This window comes from Thecamonas trahens, assembly GCF_000142905.1.
Source record: "Thecamonas trahens ATCC 50062 unplaced genomic scaffold supercont1.8, whole genome shotgun sequence".
Lineage (NCBI taxonomy): Eukaryota > Apusomonadida > Apusomonadidae > Thecamonas > Thecamonas trahens.
In genome coordinates this window covers 387,919-409,449 of record NW_013657672.1, presented here as the reverse complement: position 1 = coordinate 409,449, position 21,531 = coordinate 387,919, and the positions used below count along the sequence as shown (strand labels likewise).

General features: G+C 64.8%; 4 protein-coding genes across 4 annotated transcripts; 2 read left to right on the top strand and 2 right to left on the bottom strand.

The window, feature by feature from the left end:
- Positions 1-477: 477 nt before the first annotated feature.
- On the top strand, positions 478-12,911 carry AMSG_02133 (uncharacterized protein; the record flags this gene model as incomplete). The annotated part of the gene is made up of 1 exon (XM_013905705.1): positions 478-12,911. The coding sequence occupies one exon, from the start codon at positions 478-480 to the stop codon at positions 12,856-12,858; it is 12,381 nt and encodes a 4,126-aa protein (XP_013761159.1). The 3' UTR covers positions 12,859-12,911.
- Positions 12,874-15,476, bottom strand: AMSG_02132 (vesicle fusion protein; the record flags this gene model as incomplete). Its single annotated transcript, XM_013905704.1, has 2 exons — positions 12,874-12,876; positions 12,909-15,476. 2 exons carry the CDS (start codon positions 15,474-15,476, stop codon positions 12,874-12,876), a joined length of 2,571 nt encoding a protein of 856 aa, XP_013761158.1.
- Positions 15,477-15,744: 268 nt separating this feature from the next.
- AMSG_02131 (deoxyribonuclease-1) lies at positions 15,745-16,920 on the bottom strand (the record flags this gene model as incomplete). Its single annotated transcript, XM_013905703.1, has 1 exon — positions 15,745-16,920. Exon 1 carries the CDS (start codon positions 16,900-16,902, stop codon positions 15,745-15,747), a length of 1,158 nt encoding a protein of 385 aa, XP_013761157.1. The 5' UTR covers positions 16,903-16,920.
- Positions 16,921-17,744: 824 nt separating this feature from the next.
- AMSG_02130 (uncharacterized protein) lies at positions 17,745-20,733 on the top strand. Its single transcript, XM_013905702.1, has 2 exons — positions 17,745-18,072; positions 18,360-20,733. Exons 1-2 carry the CDS (start codon positions 17,764-17,766, stop codon positions 20,715-20,717), a joined length of 2,667 nt encoding a protein of 888 aa, XP_013761156.1. The 5' UTR covers positions 17,745-17,763; the 3' UTR covers positions 20,718-20,733.
- Positions 20,734-21,531: the final 798 nt, after the last annotated feature.

Sequence of the window (21,531 nt, the reverse complement as noted above, 5' to 3'; positions counted from 1 at the left end):
TCGACAGACGGCAGTCGGTGCTCCAATCAAACAAAGGCAAAAAAAAACAATTCGCCACCATAATCCCACACCCTCTGCTGCGAGCCCCCTTCCCCCCCCCCCCCCCTGCGCCCAGTATGGCGGCAGACAGAAACAGAGAGAGAAAGGCTGCGCAAGCACGCGCTCAAATGCAGAGGCATAGCGCATGAGCCGGGAGGTAGACGAGGGGGGAAGAAGGAAGGAAGAGTTGGCGTACCATGAGCTGTGAACAAAAGTTGACGCCGTCCCAGGTAAATATACTCGAGAGCGGTGTGCCTTTGTCTCGCCCTTTCACCCCCCAACCACGCCACGCCCTTTGCCGACGACAACTCGTTCGGCCACTCGTTTGCTCAAACGCAAAAACTCTGTCCGGAACGCTCGCTGAGCCTTTTTTGTTCGCTCACGGGTCGGGTCACAAGTCTCAGGTGCACCCTCAGCTCTTCACCCACAAAGCGTACCATGTGGAAAAAGTTCAAGCAACAAGCGGAAGAGGCCTACGACTCGGCGGCATCTGCTATCAAGGAGACGTCGCAAGAGTATGGTCTTGTCCAGCCCACGCCTGCCCCGACCTACACTCCACCGTCGCAAACGCTACAAGTCGACGACTCGCAGTTCAGCTCGGCGACGTCGTCAGCGGTCGACGACGACGCCGCGGCTACCACCGCCGCCGCCGCTGCTGCTGCTGCTGCATCTGCTGCATCTGCTGCATCTGCTCCCACCGCCGCGACAGGTGCATCGCCCGGCAGATCACAGTTTCTGTGGCGAGAGCCGGCCGTCGCCGACATCTTTGCCGACCCGTACCTCGACGGCGGCGATGCCGGCGACGAGGCTTCAGTCTATCGTGCCACGGTTGCGCCGTCGCTCGGCAACGTCAGCTGTGCGCTCGGCCTCATCGCCGAGGCTGCCGAAGCCGTGAGGACGTCGCCGGCGCTCGCTGCCCTGGTCCCGTCTGCCGTTCCGCCCGCCACTATCGACGCCGCCATCGCCACCCTGCGCGCCGGCGAGGCGCTTGCTGCCAAGATGGCTGAGCTGGCCTCGTCGCGTTCGTTCCGCCGCGACTCTGCCCTCGTGGCTCTTCTCGAGCAGCTGGTGGCTGCCGTCCGCGCCCTCCCGCCCGGCGGCGTGCTCCTTGTCCCGGGCGGCTGGGTTGCCCCGCCGCCGACCGAGGCCGATCCCGAGCCCACGCCCACTCACATGGTTGTTGGTGCGCTCAAGTGCACGACGCCTGGCACCTACGAGTTTACCCTCACCAACACTGGGTCCGGCTTACAGTACCACCCACACACCTTTGCGCCGCCCGAGGGTGCCGAGCTCCGGGCCCGCTCGCTCTCCATCCCCAACATCGCCGCCGAGCGGGTCCACGACTCGGCCTTTTGGTTCCTCTACTGCTTCCCGCTCTTCTACCCGCAGCCGACCTGCGGCCCGCTCTGGCTCTACCAGCACGTCCTCCCGCACCTGGCACAAACGCCGGTCAATGTTGCCGCCGCCTCGCCAGACGTCTCGGTCGCCCTCGAGTTCTTCCCGCCGCCGCGCGGCCCTGATCCGTCGGCCGGCCTCGCCGTCGCGTCCACCTTCCGCTACCTCCTTCGCACCGCAGGCGTCGCCAGCCGTGCTGCAGACGTCATGGACGGCGTGCTCAAGCTCAGCATCGCGTCGGCTGTCACAGGCCAGCTCGCTGCCGCCCCTTTTCTCTCACCCTCAGAGTACGTCCTTGTCTCGGTTGTTGCCCGCGAGACTGCTCGACGCTACGCCCTCATCGCCCAGCTTGTCCCGGACGCACTCATTTCGCAATCGCAGCTCGCGACCGCCAAGGCCATCACCGAGCAGCTCGCGTCTTCTGCATGGACCCTCGCCCGCAAGTCTAACCCGATCTTCCCGCCAGAGCTTGCGCTCGAGGCCGCGCCTGGCGCCGCCGCCGACGACGAGGGAGCTTGGCCGCTCTTTGACCGCTTTGTCCGCGACTCGAGCGTCGACCATCTCGCCGGCGAGCCAGCGCCGCCGCCCATCCTCCGCCCCATGCAGCTCACGCTTGTACCCGAGACCGTGACCACGCTCGACGAGGCCGCCCAGGCGCTCCGCCACTGCGTCTCGGTCTCGACCCTCCTCGCCAACCAGGCGAGTCTGGTCAAGAACTCGTACGCCGTCCGCGTCGCCCTCATCTCCTCGCTCTTCACTCGCGTCCTCCCCACCCCGCTCCCGCCAGCCATCGATCATCCGTGCTTCTGGCGGGACACGCCCATGCGCCACGAGACCCAGAAGGACATCGTCGCCCTCATCCACATGCTCTTTCGTCACTTTGCCGCCGCTTCACTCTCGGTCAAGGTCACCCGCTCGCTCGATGCCCTCCGCATCCTCACCTTTGCCGCCATGGCCGCCGTCGCCGATGCCGTCCTCCGCGTCACCGCCACTGACATCCCTTCCGTTTTCTCTGCCCACTACGCCGGATCAGCCCCCGGTCCGGTCGCTCCGTTTGGCTTCCGCATCGGCGCCTTTGCCGTCGAGTCGCGCACCATGCGCTTCCTCGAGCCGGCCTATGTCGTGGCCCGCACAAAGGTTCTCGACTACTTTACCGGCCTCGAGGCAATGCTCGACAACGATCACGTCATCTTTGGCTACGAGTCGTCGCGCACTCTCTCGTCCGGTGACGCCCGTCTGCTCTCCCAGATCTGCATCGCCATGGGCTTCCCAGCAGAGTCATCCCGCCTCCCGCTCTACCTCTCTGGCGAAGACCCGCTGCTCGTCGACAACTACCCGCAGCTCGCCTACTTTCGTGACATCGTCTTCACCTTTAAGCTCTGCATGGCCCCGACCTCGGACGCCCTGCCACCGCTTCGCCGCTGGCGTGTCGCCGACGCCGCTCTCGCCTGGAAGTACACCAACCCAGCCAATGGGTTCAAGGTTTCGGCCTTTGGCAAGGAGCTCGCTGCAGGCAAGGTCGGCAAGGCCGTGGCCAAGGGCGTGACCAAGATCGTCGGCGCAAAGTGGGGCGCAAAGTTCTCAAAGCTCATCCACGTCTCGCTCCCGCGCGCTCCGCCTACCGGTGGCGATCCGTCTGTCCTCGCTGGTGAGGACATCGCCTCTGAGGCTGACGTCCTCCACCTCCCCTCCGTTCCCACCTTTGACGGCCGCCTCACCTCGCGCGACTCGGAGCTCCTCCTCTCCTACCTCACCGCACCTTACATCCGCATCCCGCTCATCCTCGACTTTTTCGCCGACGAGGGTCGCATTCATGCCCTTGATGCCCTCGAGCTGCAGGATGTCATCGAGGCAGTTCTCTTTGAGCCCGGCGCATGGGCCGCACGTCCAGACGCCGACGCGCTCGCCGACGCACCAGACTCTGTTCCGCTCGACGCCGACGCCCACCCCGAGGCCCTTGCCACCGCAAACGGCCTCCTCTTCAACGAGCTCCGACACTCGCCGTTTGTCGTCCTCTCCGCCCTCCGCAAGCTTCTCGACCTCGTCCTCGAGCTTGACACGGGCAAGTTTGCCCCAACCTCGTCGCCGGTCCTCCTCTTTGTCATCCGCGTTCTTGTCCGCGTCCACGAGTACATGCTTGTTCTACTCGCCGCCAACGGCTACGCTGGCAACGACCACCCCGACCTCGTCGCTCTCCTCCCGCGCGATCTGCAGCTCCCGCGCGACCTTGCCGTTCCAGCCGGCCTCGTTGGTCCACTGGCCAACCTGGCGGCTTCGGTCACAGCAGACCTTCACGGCCGCGTCTTTTCTATGCTAGAGGGCTGGCGGATGCGTGCGCTCCGTGACCGCGACGTCGCCACCGCTTGCGTCGTCCATGCCCACATTGCGTACCTGTACAAGGCCGCCACCCCGGCGTCGCTCGATGACCAGGCTGCCACCGCGCTTCTCTCGGCGCAGATCTTCCTCAACATCAACTACCGCTTCTCGCTCGACGCGCCGACATCGCTTGGCCACGGCACGCCTGACGAGGGTGCCTCGCGCGAAGATCCGGACGCCCCCGGCGACAAGCTCAACACCGAGCTGTACATCAGCCAAATGGAACTCTTCGAGCTCTTCCAAAAGCACCGTGTCAAGCTCGAGGCCTACCTCAAGAATCATCCCCCGGCCGCAAACGCCATCCTTGAGGCCATCATCCGCGTCGTCACCTTTGCCGGCTCGCTTGCCGCTGTTCACGACCCCTCGGCGCCGCCGCCACGCAACTGGGCCTCGCTCCCGCGCCCGTTCTGCTCTGGCCGATTTGTGCCGGACACCGAGGACTCGCTCAAGGCGTCCATGGCTCCGCTCGACGGCGAGTCGTACGAGGATTGGCTCCGCCGTGTCACCACAGACTCGGTCGGGACCGAGATCAACGTCCAGCTCGGTGAGTTTACCCTCAAGAAGAACACCATGCAGTTGCTCGACGACGAGATTGGTGAAGCCGCAGACTTTACCGCCGCCTACGGCAAGTCCGCTTCCGGCGCCGACCGCCTCCAGGCTGTCCTTGTCCAGTCCACCGTCCACCGGACTTGGCTCCGCCTCGTCGGCAAGCGCCACGATGTCCACCAGTGGCTTACCCTCGATCCGCGCCCGTTTGCCTCCTCGCTCTTCACCCGCTCGCTCTCGTCGCTCACTGGGCCGGAGGCCTGGGTTCGGGCCGCGCTCGCGCCCATCGCCCCATTTGCGCTCAAGGGCCTCACCGTCAAGTTTGCTCAGGGCTCGTACGCCAATGCGTGTGTCGCCATCGGTGCTGCCCGTGTCCGCACCGCCCTCGACGCCACCGCTCCGCAGGGCATGGGCGCCGATGACCCGTTTGCTGGAGACTCGGACGACGACGCTCCCGTCGTCGCAGACTCGGCTCCAGACGCCGGCGACTCGCGCTTACCAGGCCTCAAGGGTGCATCGAGCGTCCGCACCCTCCGTGAGTTTGTCGTCTTCCGCAACCCGGCCGTCGTTCACATCTACGATGTCTTTGAGTACGGCCGCCGCTTCTACCGCAGGCTCATCTTCTCGTCGTCGGCCGAGTACACCCACTCGGACGCCGAGCCCATGCTCATGACCCTGGGCTCCGGCATCAACCAGGCCATCTCGGGGGACTACGACGCTGCCTACCCGCGCCGCCCCTCGGTCGTGGTCACCCGCACCCTCACGGCGCAGCTCGGTCGCCAGGTCTTTGTCCCCGAGCGCACCCTCCGCGGCATTGTGCCAGCCGCGCTTCTGGACGAGTATGCCTTTTGGCAAAACGACGACGACTCACTCACTGGCTATCTTCGGTGCGACGGCGACGCAAGCCGCGACGAGACCCGGCCGCCGTCGCTCATCACCATCTCGCTGGCCCTCGGCGAGACGAGCTCTGGTGAGCACAACCCACTCGCCACCCGCGGCATCATCACCCGCACCCTTCTCATCGACAACGGTGCCGACCTCACACTGGGCGACGCTGCAGCAAGCGACGACGACGCCGCTCCCATTGTCGGAGCAAACGACATGTCCTCTGCCCCGCCGCCCAACGCTGCTCAAGCGTTCCTCAAGCCGGATCCGAACGCACCGGTTCTCACGCTCCTCAACCCGATGATGGCGGCGGCTGGCTCGCATCTGGCCTCGCTTGCCGCTGTCCTCACCCGCCTCGAGACTCTCTCGCACATCCTGGTCTGGTCTCATGCCCCGCCACAGGTCGCCCGAGTTGAGCTCCCGCGGCTCCGGTTGACGTTTGACGCCCGCCCGGGGCCCGACGGCGCGCCGGTCCTCTACTCAAACGACTACGCCGGGCTGTTCATCTCGAACCACCGGTGCGTTATGACCGAGCAGCTCCTCGATGGGCTCGGCAATGCTATCCTTCTGCAAAACGGAAACCGCGAGCTCTTTGTCCTCGTTCCTGCCGCGTGCATGCCTGCCCGCCCAGACACCGGACAGGCCTTCCCTTCGGGCATTTTGCTCAACCGCTCATCGCGCGAGTGGCTCGGTAATCTCGGTGACGTGCGGACGTATCTGTATGCGGTCCACGCGTCGCGTACCTTCCTCATTGCGCCGACGCTCTCGGCCACCCTCTACCTCCTCCTCCTCCGCTTCATGTCGCGCCAGTACGACCGCGTGGCACGCATGGCTGCCGCCGCTGTCTCCGACACTGCGCTCTCGCCAGAGGAGGCGCAGATCTTTGAGCTCCTTGAGTTCCTTGGCTCGGATCAGTCGCCCGGCGCCAACGCTGTCCGTCTCCGCATCTCGCTGGCCACTGCCGCGTCGCGAACGGCTATGCCTGTCGCCTGGAGCCTGGCCAAGGAGATGGCAGCCTACGTTCGCGGCCGCGAGTACGTGCCCATTGCGACGCGGCTGACGCCGGACGAAGAGCGCGAGGTCCTCGACCTCATCGGCCCGCAAGCTCTCGCAGCCTCGTACATTCTCCGCAACCGCAGCGAGTACCTGCGGGTTCTGCAGAGTGGGGTGCGCGGGACCATGGCGCTCACGCCGCCGCCCACTCCCCATCCGGAGCTTGCCCACTTTGACGGCGTCGTCGACAAGTCGGCGCTCTCGTCGGTCTCCAAGTTCTCGGCAGGCTCGCGAGCGCTCCCGCAGTACGCGTCGCCTGTCTCAGCAACTGGTGCGTCGGCCGTCAAGTTCCTGGTCAAGGCTCTCTCGACCGGCCTCCGAGTTGTCGGCGATGACTCCTCGCTTGGTTTTGTCTTCTTCTACGAGCTCCTCATCGGCGCTCTCAAGATCCAGCTCCTCCCGTCGGACTCGCCAAGCGCGCTCGCCGAGGCGCTTGTCCGGACTGCGCCGACCAAGCAGACATGCTCGACCTCGAACCTTATGTCGATTCTGCGCATATGCATGGCCAATCCGGCCGTGGCCACTTCGGGCGAGCTGCCATCGTACTCGGCGCTGCTCCAGGCCAAGAAGGCCGCCGACACCTCGAGCAAGTACATTCCGTCGGCGGTCAAGGGCATGTTCCAAAAGGGCTCAGCCACCCTCGACTTTCTCTCGCAGATCCACTCGGTCCTCAACGCCCGCTCGTCGTCGCTCGCCTGGCCATGCGTCCCCAACCTCGCCGCCACCTTCTCGCCGCCGACCTCGCTCGCGCTAGACGTCCCAGACTCGTCGCGCGCTGCTCTCAAGGCTGGCATCGGCTCGCCGCGCATCGTCTCGTACGGCTGTGCACGCCGGGTCCTGGGCGAGTCGAGTGCAGTTTCGGGTGCCGAGCTCGCCGCCTTTGCCGCTGCTCCGCTCTCGGTCCTCGGCCTCGACAAGTATGTGGTCCAGCTGCCGGCTGTTGCCGAACCAGTCGACGCTGCGCTTCCCTTTGATGTGGCGGCCCATCCGTACGCCAAGAGCCACATCGCGTCGGCCATGATCGAGCGGCTCGCCGGCGACTGCGAGTACTTTGCCACGCGGACAAACAGTGCGACGGCGCCGCAGCTCGCCAAGCTCACCACCGCCAACATTGGCGCGCTCGCCGCCGGTGTCCAGTCTTCAGTTTCTGGTGTCAACGCCGCTGCCGCCTGGGTCGCGGACATTGAGGCCGTTCTTGTCACCCAGCACTCGAGCGATACCCAGCGCGCTCTGGAGCTCATCTTCACCCTCCTCGAAGCTGCCAACAACGTTGGGTCGGGCTCGCGTGACCGGCTTGTCTTTGGCCTCTTGCAGGATGCTGGCTTCCAGCTCCATGCATGGATGGAGCTGCTGGTGGCGTGGATGCTCGACAACGAGGGCGTGGGCAAGCTGAGTGCGTTCAACCCGTTCCTCGACCGTGACCAACTCGCGGCACTGGAGCAGCAGATTGCCAGCGTCCTCCTTCTTGTCAACCGAGTTGGCCAGACGGCGCGAGCCATTTCAGCGGCGCAAGAGCTAGGTAAGATGCTTCGCCAACTGGCAGTCCGCGGTCCGGCTCTGGCCGGTTCGCCCGAGCTTGACACACTCCAGCAGGGCCTGGTGCTCAAGGCTTCCTCGCTGGCTGGTGCACTGGCGACCGAGCGGCACTATGTGTCGCGGACCGACTATGGCTACGACCCGCGGTACCTCGTGTTTGAGTACGCGACAAACATCATGCTCCGTGGCGCCCAGGTGGCGCTCGTGGCCAAGTTTGAGGCGGCATTCAAGGCCGGCTCGTCGCTCTGCCACCAGATGATCATGGGTGCGGGCAAGACAACGGTGGTTGGCCCCCTCCTTGCGCTCCTCCTTGGCTCGCAGTCGACGCTGGTGGTCCAGTGTGTGCCAGGCGCACTGCTCGAGTTTTCTCGTGGCGTCATGCGCGAGCGCTTCTCCTCGCTCATCTGTAAGCCGGTCTACACCTTTGTCTTTACACGCTCGACGCCGGTCACGCCGCAGCTGCACGCCAAGCTCCTCAAGGCGCGCGAGACCAATGCGGTTGTGGTCTCGACTCCGTCGAGCCTCAAGTCGTTTGCCATCAAGTTTGTGGAACTCATGCACATGCTCGAGCAGCAGGGCGCGTTTGAGGGTGGCACCGGGCCCGCGCCGCAAACCAGTGATGACTCGATGTCGGCCAAGATGTCCGGCTGGTTCAAGTCGGTCTCCAAATCGGTGACAACCTCGGTCTCGACCTGGTCCTCGCGGGTCTCGTCCGAGGCCGTGGCCGAGCTCAAGGCCCAGGCCCAGGTCTGCGTCGACATTCTCTCCCTGTTCAACACCGGCGTGGAGCTCCTCGACGAGGTTGACTGGATCCTGCACCCACTCAAGTCGGAGCTCAACTGGCCGCTCGGTGCCAAGGAGCCACTCGACTTTACGTCGGCGGGCCTGCGGTGGCAGCTGCCATGGCATGTCCTCGACGCCATCTTTTACGCCCAGACCGGCCAGCTGACGGTCGACTACGGCGAGTCGCGGGTGGCGCTGCGGGTGCTCGAGGCCATCAAGGCGGCCATCGATGCGGGCGCCGCAAGCCAAGCGCTGCAGATGACGCCGCACGTGGTGGTGCTCGACAAGGCGTTCTTCACCCGCGAACTGCTTCCGCTGCTCGCGCAGTGGACTGCGCTCTGGGTGGTCGACCACGGCGTCCGTGCGCTCTCTGCCGAGGAAGTCGGCGAGTACCTGCTCCGCGGGTCGCGGGCGTCAAGCGAAGTGGTGGCCAAGGCGAGCGCGCACCTTGACGACGAGGCGCTCAAAATGCTTAATCTCGGACACGAGTGGCTCACCTCGTTTCTGCCCCATGCACTTGCCAAAATCAACCGCGTGTCGTATGGTCTACTCGCGGCGAGCGACATTGCGCTCGCTGCCAAGCGCGGATCGTTCATGCCAACGTCGCGCAAGCTGCTCGCAGTGCCATTTGTGGGCAAGGACCGGCCGTCTGAAGCGTCCGAGTTCTCGCACCCTGACATTGTCATCGGCCTCTCCATCCTTGCGTACCGGTACGAGGGCCTTCGGTGGAGCGACTTTAAGACAGTGCTCAGCTCGCTGCGTGGGTGCATGATCCACGAGTATGGGCCGTACGCAAACCGGCCATCGGTCGTCAAGTACCGCGAGTGGGTTGAGGCCGCCGGCGGTACAGTCCGTGGCGGTGGCGGTGAGGTTGGCGAGCGGCGGCCTGGCGTTGAAATCGCGCCGGCTGGCGAGGAGTTCACTGACCTCTGGCCGCTGCAGTTGCTCGACCTCAAGGACGCCGAGCAGATGGGCTTGCTGTACAAGCTCCTGGCGCCGTCGGCAACCGCGATTGCGTGGTACCTCTTTGAGCACGCTTTCCCGGAGACCATGTCGTTCCAGACGCTCAAGCTCTCGGCTTCGGGTCAGGAGCTTGGCGGCGAGCTCCTGTTTGGCCGGCGGGTTGGCTTCTCAGGCACACCGTCGGATCTTGTTCCGCTCGAGTTTGGCAAGTGCCACTTTGAGCGCGGCGACGACGGCAAGATCATGCACTTCCTCACCTCGCCGCAGGTGATGACCCATCGTGTGCTTGCGCCGGGTTGGACCGTCAAGTCAGTGCTCGACGCTGTGGCGCAGGCGAACCCGCCGTACCACGCGCTCATTGATACTGGCGCCCTCGTCACTGGCTACTCCAACTACGAGGTGGCCGAGTACCTGCTCGACGCCGGTCTCGAGGGCATGGATGGCGTGGTTTACCTCGACGAGGCTGACTGCAAGATGATCCTGCTCCGGGCCGGACGCAAGGTGATGAAGCTTGCGGCGTGCGGCGTGGCCAAGGCGAAGCGTTTCTCGTTCTACGACCAGGTTCACACCACCGGCATGGACATCAAGCAGCACTTTACGGCAAAGGCGGCAATCACGCTCGGCAAGGACATGACCTTCCGCGACTATGCGCAGGGCGCATTCCGCATGCGCGGCATTGGTCAGGGCCAGACCCTGGATATCCTCATCATCCCAGAGGTTGCAAATCTCATCGAGCGGCAGGTGGCAGCCGGCCGCGGACCGAGCCGTGGGGCCGCGCGAACTGACATGCTTGCCAACGTCGCAGCGTGGCTCAACATCAACCAGATGAAGTCGGAGAAGCTGCAGTTTAACTTGCTGTGTGAGCAGAACCTCGGAAACCTGTGGCGCAAGGCCGCGTTTGGCCAGCTGACCGCCGACAAGACCTTCGCCAGTGTGCCGAGCGACGCGCTCGCCCTCTTCCGTGAGCCGGTTGACATGTCGGTGGCCAACTGCGTGCCGCAGCTGACCTCGTACACTCAGAAGCTTGAAGCTGCGGTGGCGGACCATGCACCGTTCCTCAGCGCCCAGGCATCGTCAACCGCTTCCGAGATTATCTCCATGGTGTCGGCGACTGAAAAGGCGGCTCCCGCGGCTGAAAGTGACGCTGCCGACGACGCCAAGGAGCGCTCGTTTGGCTCTGAGCAGGTCCAGGAGCAAGAGCAGGAGCAGGAACAGGAGCAGGAGCAGGAGCAGGAGATGGAGATCGAGAAGGAGCAGGAGCGGGTGCCCATGCAGGCGGCGGCAGTCAAGTACGCCCGAGACGGTGAGGGTCCGCACACCTACACGCTTGCACAGCTGGCAGAGCACACCGGTGTTGGCAGCTCGAGCCCGCTGTATCCGCTCTCCGACTTTAGCGTGGCGACCAAGGCCGGGCCGTCGCCGGTGATGGCTTTCCCGGCCTTTGTCGGCCTCTCGAACAACTACTACCCTGCAGCGTGGAGTGAGGGTGTGAGGAGCGGGTCGAGCAAGTATCGCCGGATCAAGAACGTCGTGGTGGTGCTCGAGCTGGTGCCGACGACGAGCACCCCAAGCGGAGGCGAGGCCGATGGTGGCGGTCTGACGCCTGGGCAGCGCGAGGCGCTGCAGTCTGCGTTTGCGCTGTACGACACCGACGGCGATGGGAGCCTTAGCGCGAGTGAGACGCGCGAGCTGCTCAAGGCGCTCGACGTCGACGTCGCGTCCGGCGGTGCAGGTGCGGTGGCGGCGGTGATGGACGGCGACGGCGATGGGCGGCTGTCGCTGGAAGAGCTCGAGGCCGCAATGGCGGGCCATACGTTCTACGGGCTGGATGAGAGCCGGCACTTTGTGGCGGTCGACCTTGCCGAGGCGGCCAGCCTGCGGCGGGCAATCCACCTCGCCAAGACGAGCGGCTCGTTGGGCGGGGTGTTTGGCGAGAATGTGAATGGACTCGGGTTCTCGCTCCGGGTTGGTTCGCGAGTCCTAGACGCGACGCCCGGCTTCCGGGCGGCGTCGCCGTACCAGGCGCTGATGGCCGAGTCTGTGCTGCGGTACTTTGACTCGGACACCGACTACGCGGACAAGGCACTCAACATGCTCCTGCGGGCGCTGCAGAAAAACGAGCTCGGACTGCGGGCGGCGTTCTTTGAGCGGGCGCGGGCGGCGCGTCGGCGGTCGCAGGCACCGTGGCACGAGACGCCGCTAGCGCGGCTGTTTGTGACGCAGGACGAGTTCCACCTGCTCCAGTTCCGGGCAACAGTGGCGCGGATTCGGGCGCTGATGCGTGCGCGTGGGCTCTTCCTTCGCGACGCGTTCCGGGCGTTTGATCACGACGCCGACGGCGTGCTCACGACCGACGAGCTGTACGCCGGTCTCCGGTGGCTCGGGCTCGACATGACGCCGGGCTCGCTCAAGGATCTTGTGCAGGCCATGGATGTGTCGCGTGACGGACGTATCGACTTTGCTGAGTTCCGCGAGACCTTCACCGATCCCGACGACGAGGAGTGGTCGCGGTCGGCCAACGTGGCGAGCGTGGCCGACGGGCCTGCCCAGGTTGGGGCGGTGGTGCCGGTTGTTCCGGTCGTGCCGGCTGTGACCGCGCCTGCCGGAAGTAGCGATGCGCCTGGACCGTCGACGGCAGTTGGCGCACCAGGCTCCTGCCCAGTGGCGAGCGATGTGCTGGCGCAGATCGAGGTGAGCATGGAGGTGTGCAAGGACTTTACCGAGGTGTGGAACTCCAAGGGCTCGATGGCCAAGTCCAAGGGCTCGATCTGGGCACCCAAGGACGGCATGCTCAAGGCACGCAACAAGGAGGCTGTGGTGGTGGGCCACGCCGCAGCATCGTCTCACAAGGCGCCAAAGAAGGGCGAAGTGTACTCGCTGGTGGTCCGCGACCGGTCAGTGACACGGTTCCAAAAGTCGGATGTGTTGGGCGAGGTCATTGCGTTCTTTGCGCCGCCGGTGGCGCGATGGCATCTTGCGTGGAAGTGCACGCGCGGCAAGACCGAGGTCTACGTGTGGCGCGGCGTGGCACCGTCGGAGCACTACGCAGTGTTGGGCATGGTGGCGACGAACAGCAGCGAGCCGCCGCCGGTCGACATGGTGCGGTGTGTGCACAAGAGTTGGCTGGTGGCCGGCGGCGCAGCAACGAGCGTGTGGCGCGATGCGAGCGGCAAGGAGCTGTTCCGGGTCGGCGGTCTCGGCTTGCTGTGGGCCGGCGCAGCGCCGCCGCCGGACGCCGTGTGGACGCTACGCGGCGAGGAGTTTGTGTGTCCGCGGCCGTAACAGGCCGTGTGGCTTTTACTTTTCTTGGCAGTAAAGCGAATGCCGGTGACCGGGCAGACATCGCGGTCCTTGGAGGCGCAGCGGTAGTGGACAACGACGTTGTTGGGGTAGACGGCGAACGACTGCGAGGAGAGAATGCGCTTGTGGCAGACGCCGCACATGCGGTTCTCCTCGATGACGACATAGCGCGAGCGCTCTTGTATGAGCTGCTCGCGGACGAGAAGGTTCTCCGAGCGGAGCAGGTTGCGGAGGACGAGGTTGCGGCGGTAGAGCTCGGATTTCGACTTGAGGACAGCGTCAAAAAAGGGGAGGAGCGAGGCGAGTGGCGTGTCGGGTGGGAGGAGCTCGAGGGCGCGCGGGATGTCGATGCGCGATGAGTAGGCGTTGAGCAGGTCCATGGCGGGCTCGGGCTGGGCGGGGATGGTCTCTGGCGGGGCGAGGTAGACCTTGAGCAAGGTGAGGTAGACATCGCGGTGGCTCTCGAGCTCGGGGTCGTAGTAGCGGTTGCAGTGCTCGACGGCCATGTCGTGGTCGGCGAGGCCGTAGACGTAGATAATGAGAGCCTCTTCGTGCGAGCCGAGGCCGGCGAGGAGAACGGCGCGCTCCTCGTAGAGCTCGGTCTCCTCGAGCTTCAGCTGGGCAAGGCGCGAGAGAATGCGGGCGGGCTCGTAGTGGGTAGAGGCACGCAAAAAGTCGAGGAGCTGGCCGCGAACGGTGGCGAGCGTTCCGCGCTCGTTGGCGACCTTGACCGGGCCAGCCGACTTTGCCCGCGGCGCAGCCTTGAGCGCTGTAACGACGGCGTTGAGGTAGGTAAAGGCAAGCTTGTTGTGCAGCTTGCTCGAGGTAGACTTGCGGTCAAAGACAACGTACTCGAGGTAGGCCTGAGCCACCGTTGGAGCATGCGACTCGATGTGGGCGACGATGGAGTCCATCGGCAACGAGCGGACGGCCTCGTTGTCGTGGGTAAAAATGGAGAGGGCCGACTTGGGGTGCGAGGCGAGAATCCAGACGGAGAACTCGAGGATGAGGTCGAGGTGGTCGACACCAAGGTCACGTAGGTACTCGATGGACGGCGTCGGACCGGACATGGGGCCCGTCGAGTGGTTCTTGGCGAGCTTGCGGAGCATTTCGAGTGACTTGCGGTGAAGGCCCTTGGACTTGTACAGGAGAACGAGCTCCTCAAACTTTGCGGCCTTGATGAGCACGTCCTCGCACTCTTCGACGTGGCACGCGTTGTCGATGCGGAGGAGCGAGCGAGCGAGCGAGGGCTGGACCTTGAGATACGCCTTGAGCAGCGAGGTGTCGACGATCTGGCGGAGGACCTTGGTGTCACGGAAGAGGGTGAGGACGGTCGACGGGTCCGCCGGGTCGACAAACATGATGGTCGAGCCGGAGGAGAGGGTGCCAAGGAGGACGATGCGAGAAGGATCGATGGTATCTTCGGCCGGGTCGAGCTCTGGCCCACTGGATGGGCCGGCAACGTCGGGTGAGGCTGCATCCGAGGCGGGTTTTGCAAGAGTGTCATCCAGGACGGCCTCACCGGTCTCCGCCTCAAACTTGAGGAGCGCGGCGCGAGCAGTCCGCGACTGAGCCTGGCGGATGAGGGCGGAGCGGACTTGCGGCAGATACTTGACCAGGGCCTCGAGCGCTGCATCGAGCTGGGTCCCGGTCAGCTCGGGCATGTTGAACGGGTACTTGTAGCCGAGGCGCATCTCCATGGGCAGAAGGTCTGGAAAGAGCGAGATGATCTGGGCCGGGTTGACCTTGAGCTGGAAGAAGAGGCGCATGGCGGCGTCGTATGAGCCCTTGACAAAGAGCGAAAAGGCGTAGAGCATGCGGATGTAGAGGAGCTGCTCCTGGCGCTTGATGGACTCGATGCCCGGGGCGACTTCGGTAAGGCAAATGGCCTCCTCATATAGGCGCTCCTCGACGAGCTCGTTGATCTGGATGGGAAGCGGGAAGGGGATGAGGCGGAAGATCGAGTACGTGGTAGCGACATAGACGGCAGAACCCTTGGCGGTGAGGAACCGTGGCTTGGTGAGCGGAATGGCCTGGACAAGATTCTGGGTGTGCATGGAGCGGACCTCGATCGACTTGGAGAGCAGGCCCAGGACGTAAGGAAACGAGTAGGCGACGGCAAGCGGGAGCTCGGACCAGGCGAGGGCCTGCTTGCGCGACGGCTTGCCGTCGTAGCCCACAAAGACCGAGAGGTGCTCCTTGCCGAGCAGGATGTTGGCATCGGGAACAAGGAGGCACGACGGCTCGCCGCCGCCGGTGGGAAAGAGCTCGGTGGTCGAGCCCGATGAGACGTGGATGAGCGAGTACTCGCGGCGGAAGCCGACGCAAACCGAGTCGCCGGCCCAGACGATGGCCTTGGCTTCCTGCGGCGTGACCAGCTCCTTCCAAAAGGCAAAGGTGCCCTGTTCGGGCGCCCAGCGGAAGAAAAGCAGCTTCTTGCGCGTGCAGACGGCGAGGCGTGGTGTGAGGCCTGAGGCGTCGAGGGCATACGACGACGCGCCCTTGGTGGCCGAGAGCTTGGTAATGACCTCGATGTCGTCGGCGCGGAGGATGTGGACGTAAGTGTCTGCCAGTGCTACCATGACCCGCTCCTCGGTCATGACATCGATCTGTGTCACCGCCTTCTTGCCCAGCTTCTTGTTTGTCACCAGATTGACCACAAACGGGTGGGAGGGGGGGGGGGGGGTATACGTGTGGGGAGTGGGGTGGTATTGGGTTGGGCGGGGGGTGCTTGCTGGTCCTGGTCCTGGTTGTCTTGCTGGTCCTGGTCGTGCTGGTGTCGGGCGTGTGACGCATGTGCGGTGGGTGGGTGGCCGGGGGCTTCATTCAGGCTGGTGAGGGGGGGGAGGGGGGGGGGGGGGGGGCGGACTACGGCTCGCTGGCAGATGGGCCGTAGGCGTCGAGCATGGTGTCAAGGTCGTAATTGGGAATGGCGAAGCAGAGCCGGTTCTTGCGATGGAGGATAAAGACGACAACGGCGGCGGTGACGATGACGCAGCCGACGCCGATAGCGGCGGCAATGACGACAGCGCCTGACGAGGTGACAAGCGGCGACGGTGACGGAGCAGGCACTGTGCCATTCGATATAGAAGTCGAGGCGGGGGTGGTGGTTGAGGCAGGTGGAGGCGGGAGCGCTGTGGGCGATGGTGGTGGCGGTGGGGGTGGCCCGGGCGGCACGGCCTCAGCAGCCGGGTAGTCGAGGACAAGCTCGATGGGGTAGTGATCAGAGACGTCTTCGGCCGCAGCAGCGTCGAGGCCGAAGGCGGCAGCAAAGTCGAAAGGAACGGCGGATCCCGGGCGGAGGAAAGGGAGATAGGGCGCCGGGAGGATGAAGCGGTCGTAGGCGCAATGCGTCGACTTGACGGTGGTGTCGACCGACCAATCGATGAGCCAAGTGTAGTCAGGATCGGCGTAGAGTGGGACGCAGCAAGTGGCCTCGGCGACCGAGAGGTACGAGCAATCGGCGTTGAGGTCGCCGAGCACAATGGCTGGGCGTGGGCGGGTGTCAAGGACGGCAGACATGTTGCCGAGCTCAAAGATGGCGTCGGATGGCTTGACGTGGATGCCGACAAAGTCGAGGAGCGGCGCACTCGCCGCCGCGCCGAGAACCCGGAACGACGCCAGGTACGGCTCGCGCTCAAAGACATCGGCGTGCGAGAGGAGGCTCTCGTCAAAGACCCCGGCAGAGTCGACCACCACCGAGTTGTTGCGGAAGATGTACGCATACTGCTCTTTGGACGATGTCCGACCCAGTCTCGGCGAGAGCAGCATGTCGTAGTGATACTCTCGGCCATCAGCGGCGACGGCGGCATTGACCGCGTCGAGCAGGACAAAGATGGCTGTCTGCGATGCATCGCGGATCTCCTGGAAAAACACCATGTGGTACCGTCGGATAATGGCCACCGTCCGCTCTACCACCTCGGCCTTGCCGGCTTTGGTCACGCCCCACACCTGCGCGTTGTAAGCCGCAAGGTGGAGCTCAACCGCAGCGCCGTCGGCAGGCGTCACGGCCAGGCTCGCTCCCATCACCACCACCACCACCACCACAGCCGCCACAGCCGTCTGATGTATTGATGGCAGGTGCAACCGCGGGTTGGCGATCATGTACAAGTGCTGCACCGTGCAACGGCGGAGAGGTGTGGGTACCAACTCGCGCACCAATTTGGCCAGTCGTTGCAAACGTTGCGGTGCGAGGGACAGGTAGTTGAGGTCATCGTGGGAGCCGAGCGAAGAGATGAACGTATCGTAGGGTAGAGGAGAAAGTGATGGATATAAAAAGTTGGTTGCCATGGTTGTCAAGGTGGTGGATGGCGCATAGTGTGCGAGAGAGAGTGATAGGGTTTGCAGCGGGAAGGAGATCAGCAAAATAGGGCAGATTGTCATTGACTGTATGAACTCGGACCGATCCACGCCCTGGCCTTCAGGCCAGGCCCCAAGTCCAAGCGCTTCACGCGCATGACGAGGCTCACGAGTAAGTCTGCGCCCAGACGGGCTCGGACAGTCCCTGCCTACTGTCAGGGGCTTCGTCCGACGTTCGGCTGGCCGTGGACCCTCTAGTCTGCATCATTAAACTGATTCCCACACATGTATGAACTCGGTGACGTGACGTGCATGATGTTGTCAACAGCATCGAGAATTGAGCCGGGCTCCCAAGGCTGCGACCTCGTCATCGTACATCTCGCGCAACTTGTTGTCGCGCATCATCAAGCATTGGCATTGGCAAGCTTGTGATGGCGGTGATCGGTGTGCTGTGAGGTTTTGTCGGGCATATGGTCTGGCGTGTCCGAATGCCTTCATACCTAGATGTGTAGGGGTGGGGGGGGGGGGGGGGGAGGGGGAGAAGCCAGAGCCAGAATACTCAAGGTATACTCATCTCGGCTCGCCATCATGAGAGCAGCAACGTTTGTAGGCATGGCCTGTGTGGCCGTTGCTGTTGTTCTGCTCCATGTTGCGTATGTGCATGCCGAGGACGAGGCAGCCCAAGGTGTTGGCTTGTTCGCTGGTGGTGTTCGCGAGGGGGTGGCAAAGGTCGCCTTGCCACACCCTAGCAAGGAGCCTGCTGCAGCCGGTGACGACGACGACCATGAAGAGGTTGTCGCCGAGACTGCAGCAGTGCTTGCTTCTACATTGGCTCGCCTCCGTGACCGCTCTGCCGCCGAGGAGCCGCTCCGTCGCCACAACCTGGTGGTGACCAGAGTACGTGTGGGATGGTGGCTTGGTCGGCCACGTCGTTGACCAAGGGGTTGGGGGGGGGGGGGGGACGGTGGTGAAGGGGAAGGGGGGGGGGGGGGAGGGGGGAGGGGAAGTGGACTTGGTGTGTGTCATATTGCACATGTCAGGCACTGCAGATGGTGTGTGAGGGGGTCGTTGGGTTGGAGGGCGTGCAGAGCCTGGTGGGCAAGTTAGCTTGCAAACGTATCATGCGTGCGTGGATATCCTCGTGGTTGCCATTTTTTTTTCTGGGGAACTAACACCTGAAGCAGGGCTCGAAGGGCTCGAAGGGCTCGAAGGGCTCGAAGGGCTCGAAGGGCTCGAAGGGCTCGAAGGATACCAAGAGTACGAAGGATACCAAGAGTACGAAGGATACCAAGAGTACGAAGGATACCAAGGATACCAAGGGTTCCAAGGGATCGAAGGATACGAAGGATACGAAGGATACGAAGGATTCCAAGGACACGAAACAGTCCTCGGGGACCAAGAAGAGCACGGACAAGTCGTCATGCAAGCAGAGCTCGAGTGGTAAGAACTCATGCCATAGCACGCCTGCGCCGACTCCGTCCCCCACTCCGGCTCCTACTCCGGCCCCGACGCCTGCGCCGACTCCGGGCCCCACTCCGGCTCCTACTCCGGCCCCGACGCCTGCGCCGACTCCGGCCCCCACTCCGGCTCCTACTCCAGCCCCGACGCCTGCGCCGACTCCGGCCCCCACTCCGGCTCCTACTCCAGCCCCGACGCCTGCGCCGACTCCGGCCCCCACTCCGGCTCCTACTCCAGCCCCGACTCCGGCCCCGACTCCGGCCCCCACTCCGGCTCCTACTCCAGCCCCGACGCCTGCGCCGACTCCGGCCCCGACTCCGGCTCCTACTCCGGCCCCGACTCCGGCCCCCACCCCGGCCCCCACCCCGGCCCCCACCCCGGCCCCCACCCCGGCCCCGACTCCGGCCCCGACCCCTAGTACCGGCTGCCCCACTCCCGAAGATGCGGTCTTTGTTGAAGCCGAGGCTTTGGAAACAGGATCTTCTGCGCGCGGATCTGGTGTCGCAGTCATGCCCAGCACCTACGCTGTGGGCGCGGTGGCGACGTGCTCATCGATCACGTCGCAGGCCGGCGTGCTGGTGGTGATCCGCGATGTGACAAACGAGGTGATGTACGCCAACTTTCTGGCGGGTGTCGTCGACGGTGTGCAGTGCGCGGCCTCGGCCGACGGCACCACGCTGTATGTTGCTGTGGATGTCCGGGGACCTGGCCTCTCCGGCTTGCCGCTCGCCGACGTCGCGGCGTCTCGCGTCGTCGTGGCTGCCTTTGACGTCACCGTCCCGGTCTCGGCTATCAACACCGGCAACCTGCTCGCCAACACCTTCCCGCCCGCTGCATACTTTGAGCTCCCGCCCAGCGCCGCGGACATCCTCGTCACACACATGGACGTCTCGCCGTTGCACGACGTGTTTGTCCTCGTCGAGTCGAGTGGCGCTGTTCTTGGCGTGAGCAACCCGATCACCGCAGTCTCCTCAACACTTGTGGCGTTGCGGCCAGTCGGCTCGTCGACTCTCGAGCTTGTTGCACACACCCGCCCGATCCACGGTCCCTCAGACTTTCTCTTCTACGAGAACTCGGTGGCGGTTGTCTCCACAGCCAACTATGTCTTTGTCTTCCACCACTCGTTTGGCTCCTCGTCGTTCATCAAGTACAGCCTGGTGGGCTCGAGCCTGATAGAGAACGGCCGCATCGAGTTTGGTGGCGACTTTAGCCGTCCCTACCGCGGCACCGGCATGACCGTCGTCGACCACGCTTCGGAGCGCATCGCCTTTGGCGCCGTCGGAACCTGGGACTTTGTGAACAACGTTGTCAGCTCTGCTAACCAGTACTCGGTCGTGGTTGTCGACTCGGTGTCTCTCACCGTCGAGCAGGTCCATGCCCAGCCGGCGACATCCACCGACATCTTCGCCGGTCCGGTCTTTGTTGACGGCACCACCGGCGAGCCCGGCGAGCTCTGGTCCGCCGTCACCTCGGCTTCCGGCCTGCTCACCATGCACGCCGTCCCCGCCGCAACTCCCGCAGGCGGCGCCTTCTCCGGCTCGCTCGACATTCCTTCGCCGACCTCGCTCGGCCTCACCCTCGAGACCTTTACTCGATCCGAGCCGCAGGAGACGATTACCTGGACTGGCGTGCTGGCTGGCCGGGAGCAGGTAGGCACCGTCATCGCCGTACAGGCTGACGCCACTCTGCTCACTGCCCGTTTCCGCTGTGCCACCGGCGTCGTCTCCGGGGCGCAGGGCGCTAGCGCCGGCATCCACGACGCCGCCGCGCCCAAGCCGACCGGCGCCGCTGCCTTTGTCGCCGACCGCCCGCTCTTCGCCTCGGTCGTCTCGCTGGCGGTCGTTGTTGTCGTCGCTGCTGCCGTTGCCACCCTCTTTGTCGTCCGCCGCCGTCGCCGCAACCAAGCCGGCGATGCGCATGCCGCCGCCTTGGGTGTGGCCGTCCGCGTGCCCAAGAACCGCCCGACCCGCCGTGACTCGTTCATGGCCATGCCGCTCGAGCACGCCATTCCGCCCACCTCGGCCGACATTGAGCTCGGCGAATCGTCAGCCTCGCTCCTCGACCCCATCGCCGAGATCGACTAAACTCCCCGCGCCTGTCGCTTCCAGCAGCGCTTCGCGTGCCGCCACAAACGCCTCGCGGTAGCGCGCCAGCGCCGCGTGCGCCTCGGCCAGCCGCCCGGCTGGGCCGTCCACTCTCGCCGTTGCATCCGGCGCGTGTGCAAGCCGCTGCACCGCCCGCATGTGCCGCGGCAACGCCTCCACAAGCACCCGCATCTCCGCTGCCAGCCGCGCCGTCTGCGCTTGTGCCTCAGGCGCCACCACCACCGCAGGCCCAGGCTCCGCCATCGCCTGCAGCCGCGCCACAAGCACCCCGGCCTCGTCCACCACCACCGCCACCGCTGCCTCGACCGCGCCCGCCACCTCGCCCGCCGCCGCCACCCCGTCCGCCCGTGCCAATGGACCCAGCGCCTCGCTTGCCGGTCCTGCCGTCGCCGCCACCGTCGCCTCCGCCGCCTCCTCGCCTACCGCCGCTCTGGCCTCAGCCTCAGCCAGCCTCGCCGCCGCCAGTGCCGCATACGCCGCCGCCAGCCGCGCCACAGGCTCGTCCGTCGCCGCTGCCACCTCCGCACTGCCCTCACTTTCCACATCCCGCAGCCGTGCCGCGTGGACCAAGATGCCGTCCATAACGAGTCCGACTCGGGCGTGCGGTGGTCCGTCAAGCCGACTCTGGCGTCCCGAACACTGGCGTGATCAAGACCCGGCTCGCGATCACGATCATGATCACGATCACGATCACCTCACCCCCCCCCCCCTCCGCTCCAACCAGGGGAAATAACCCCGGTTCGTTTGGCGAGGTACTTCTCAGGCACTTCCTTAGCTAATTCTACGAGGACTT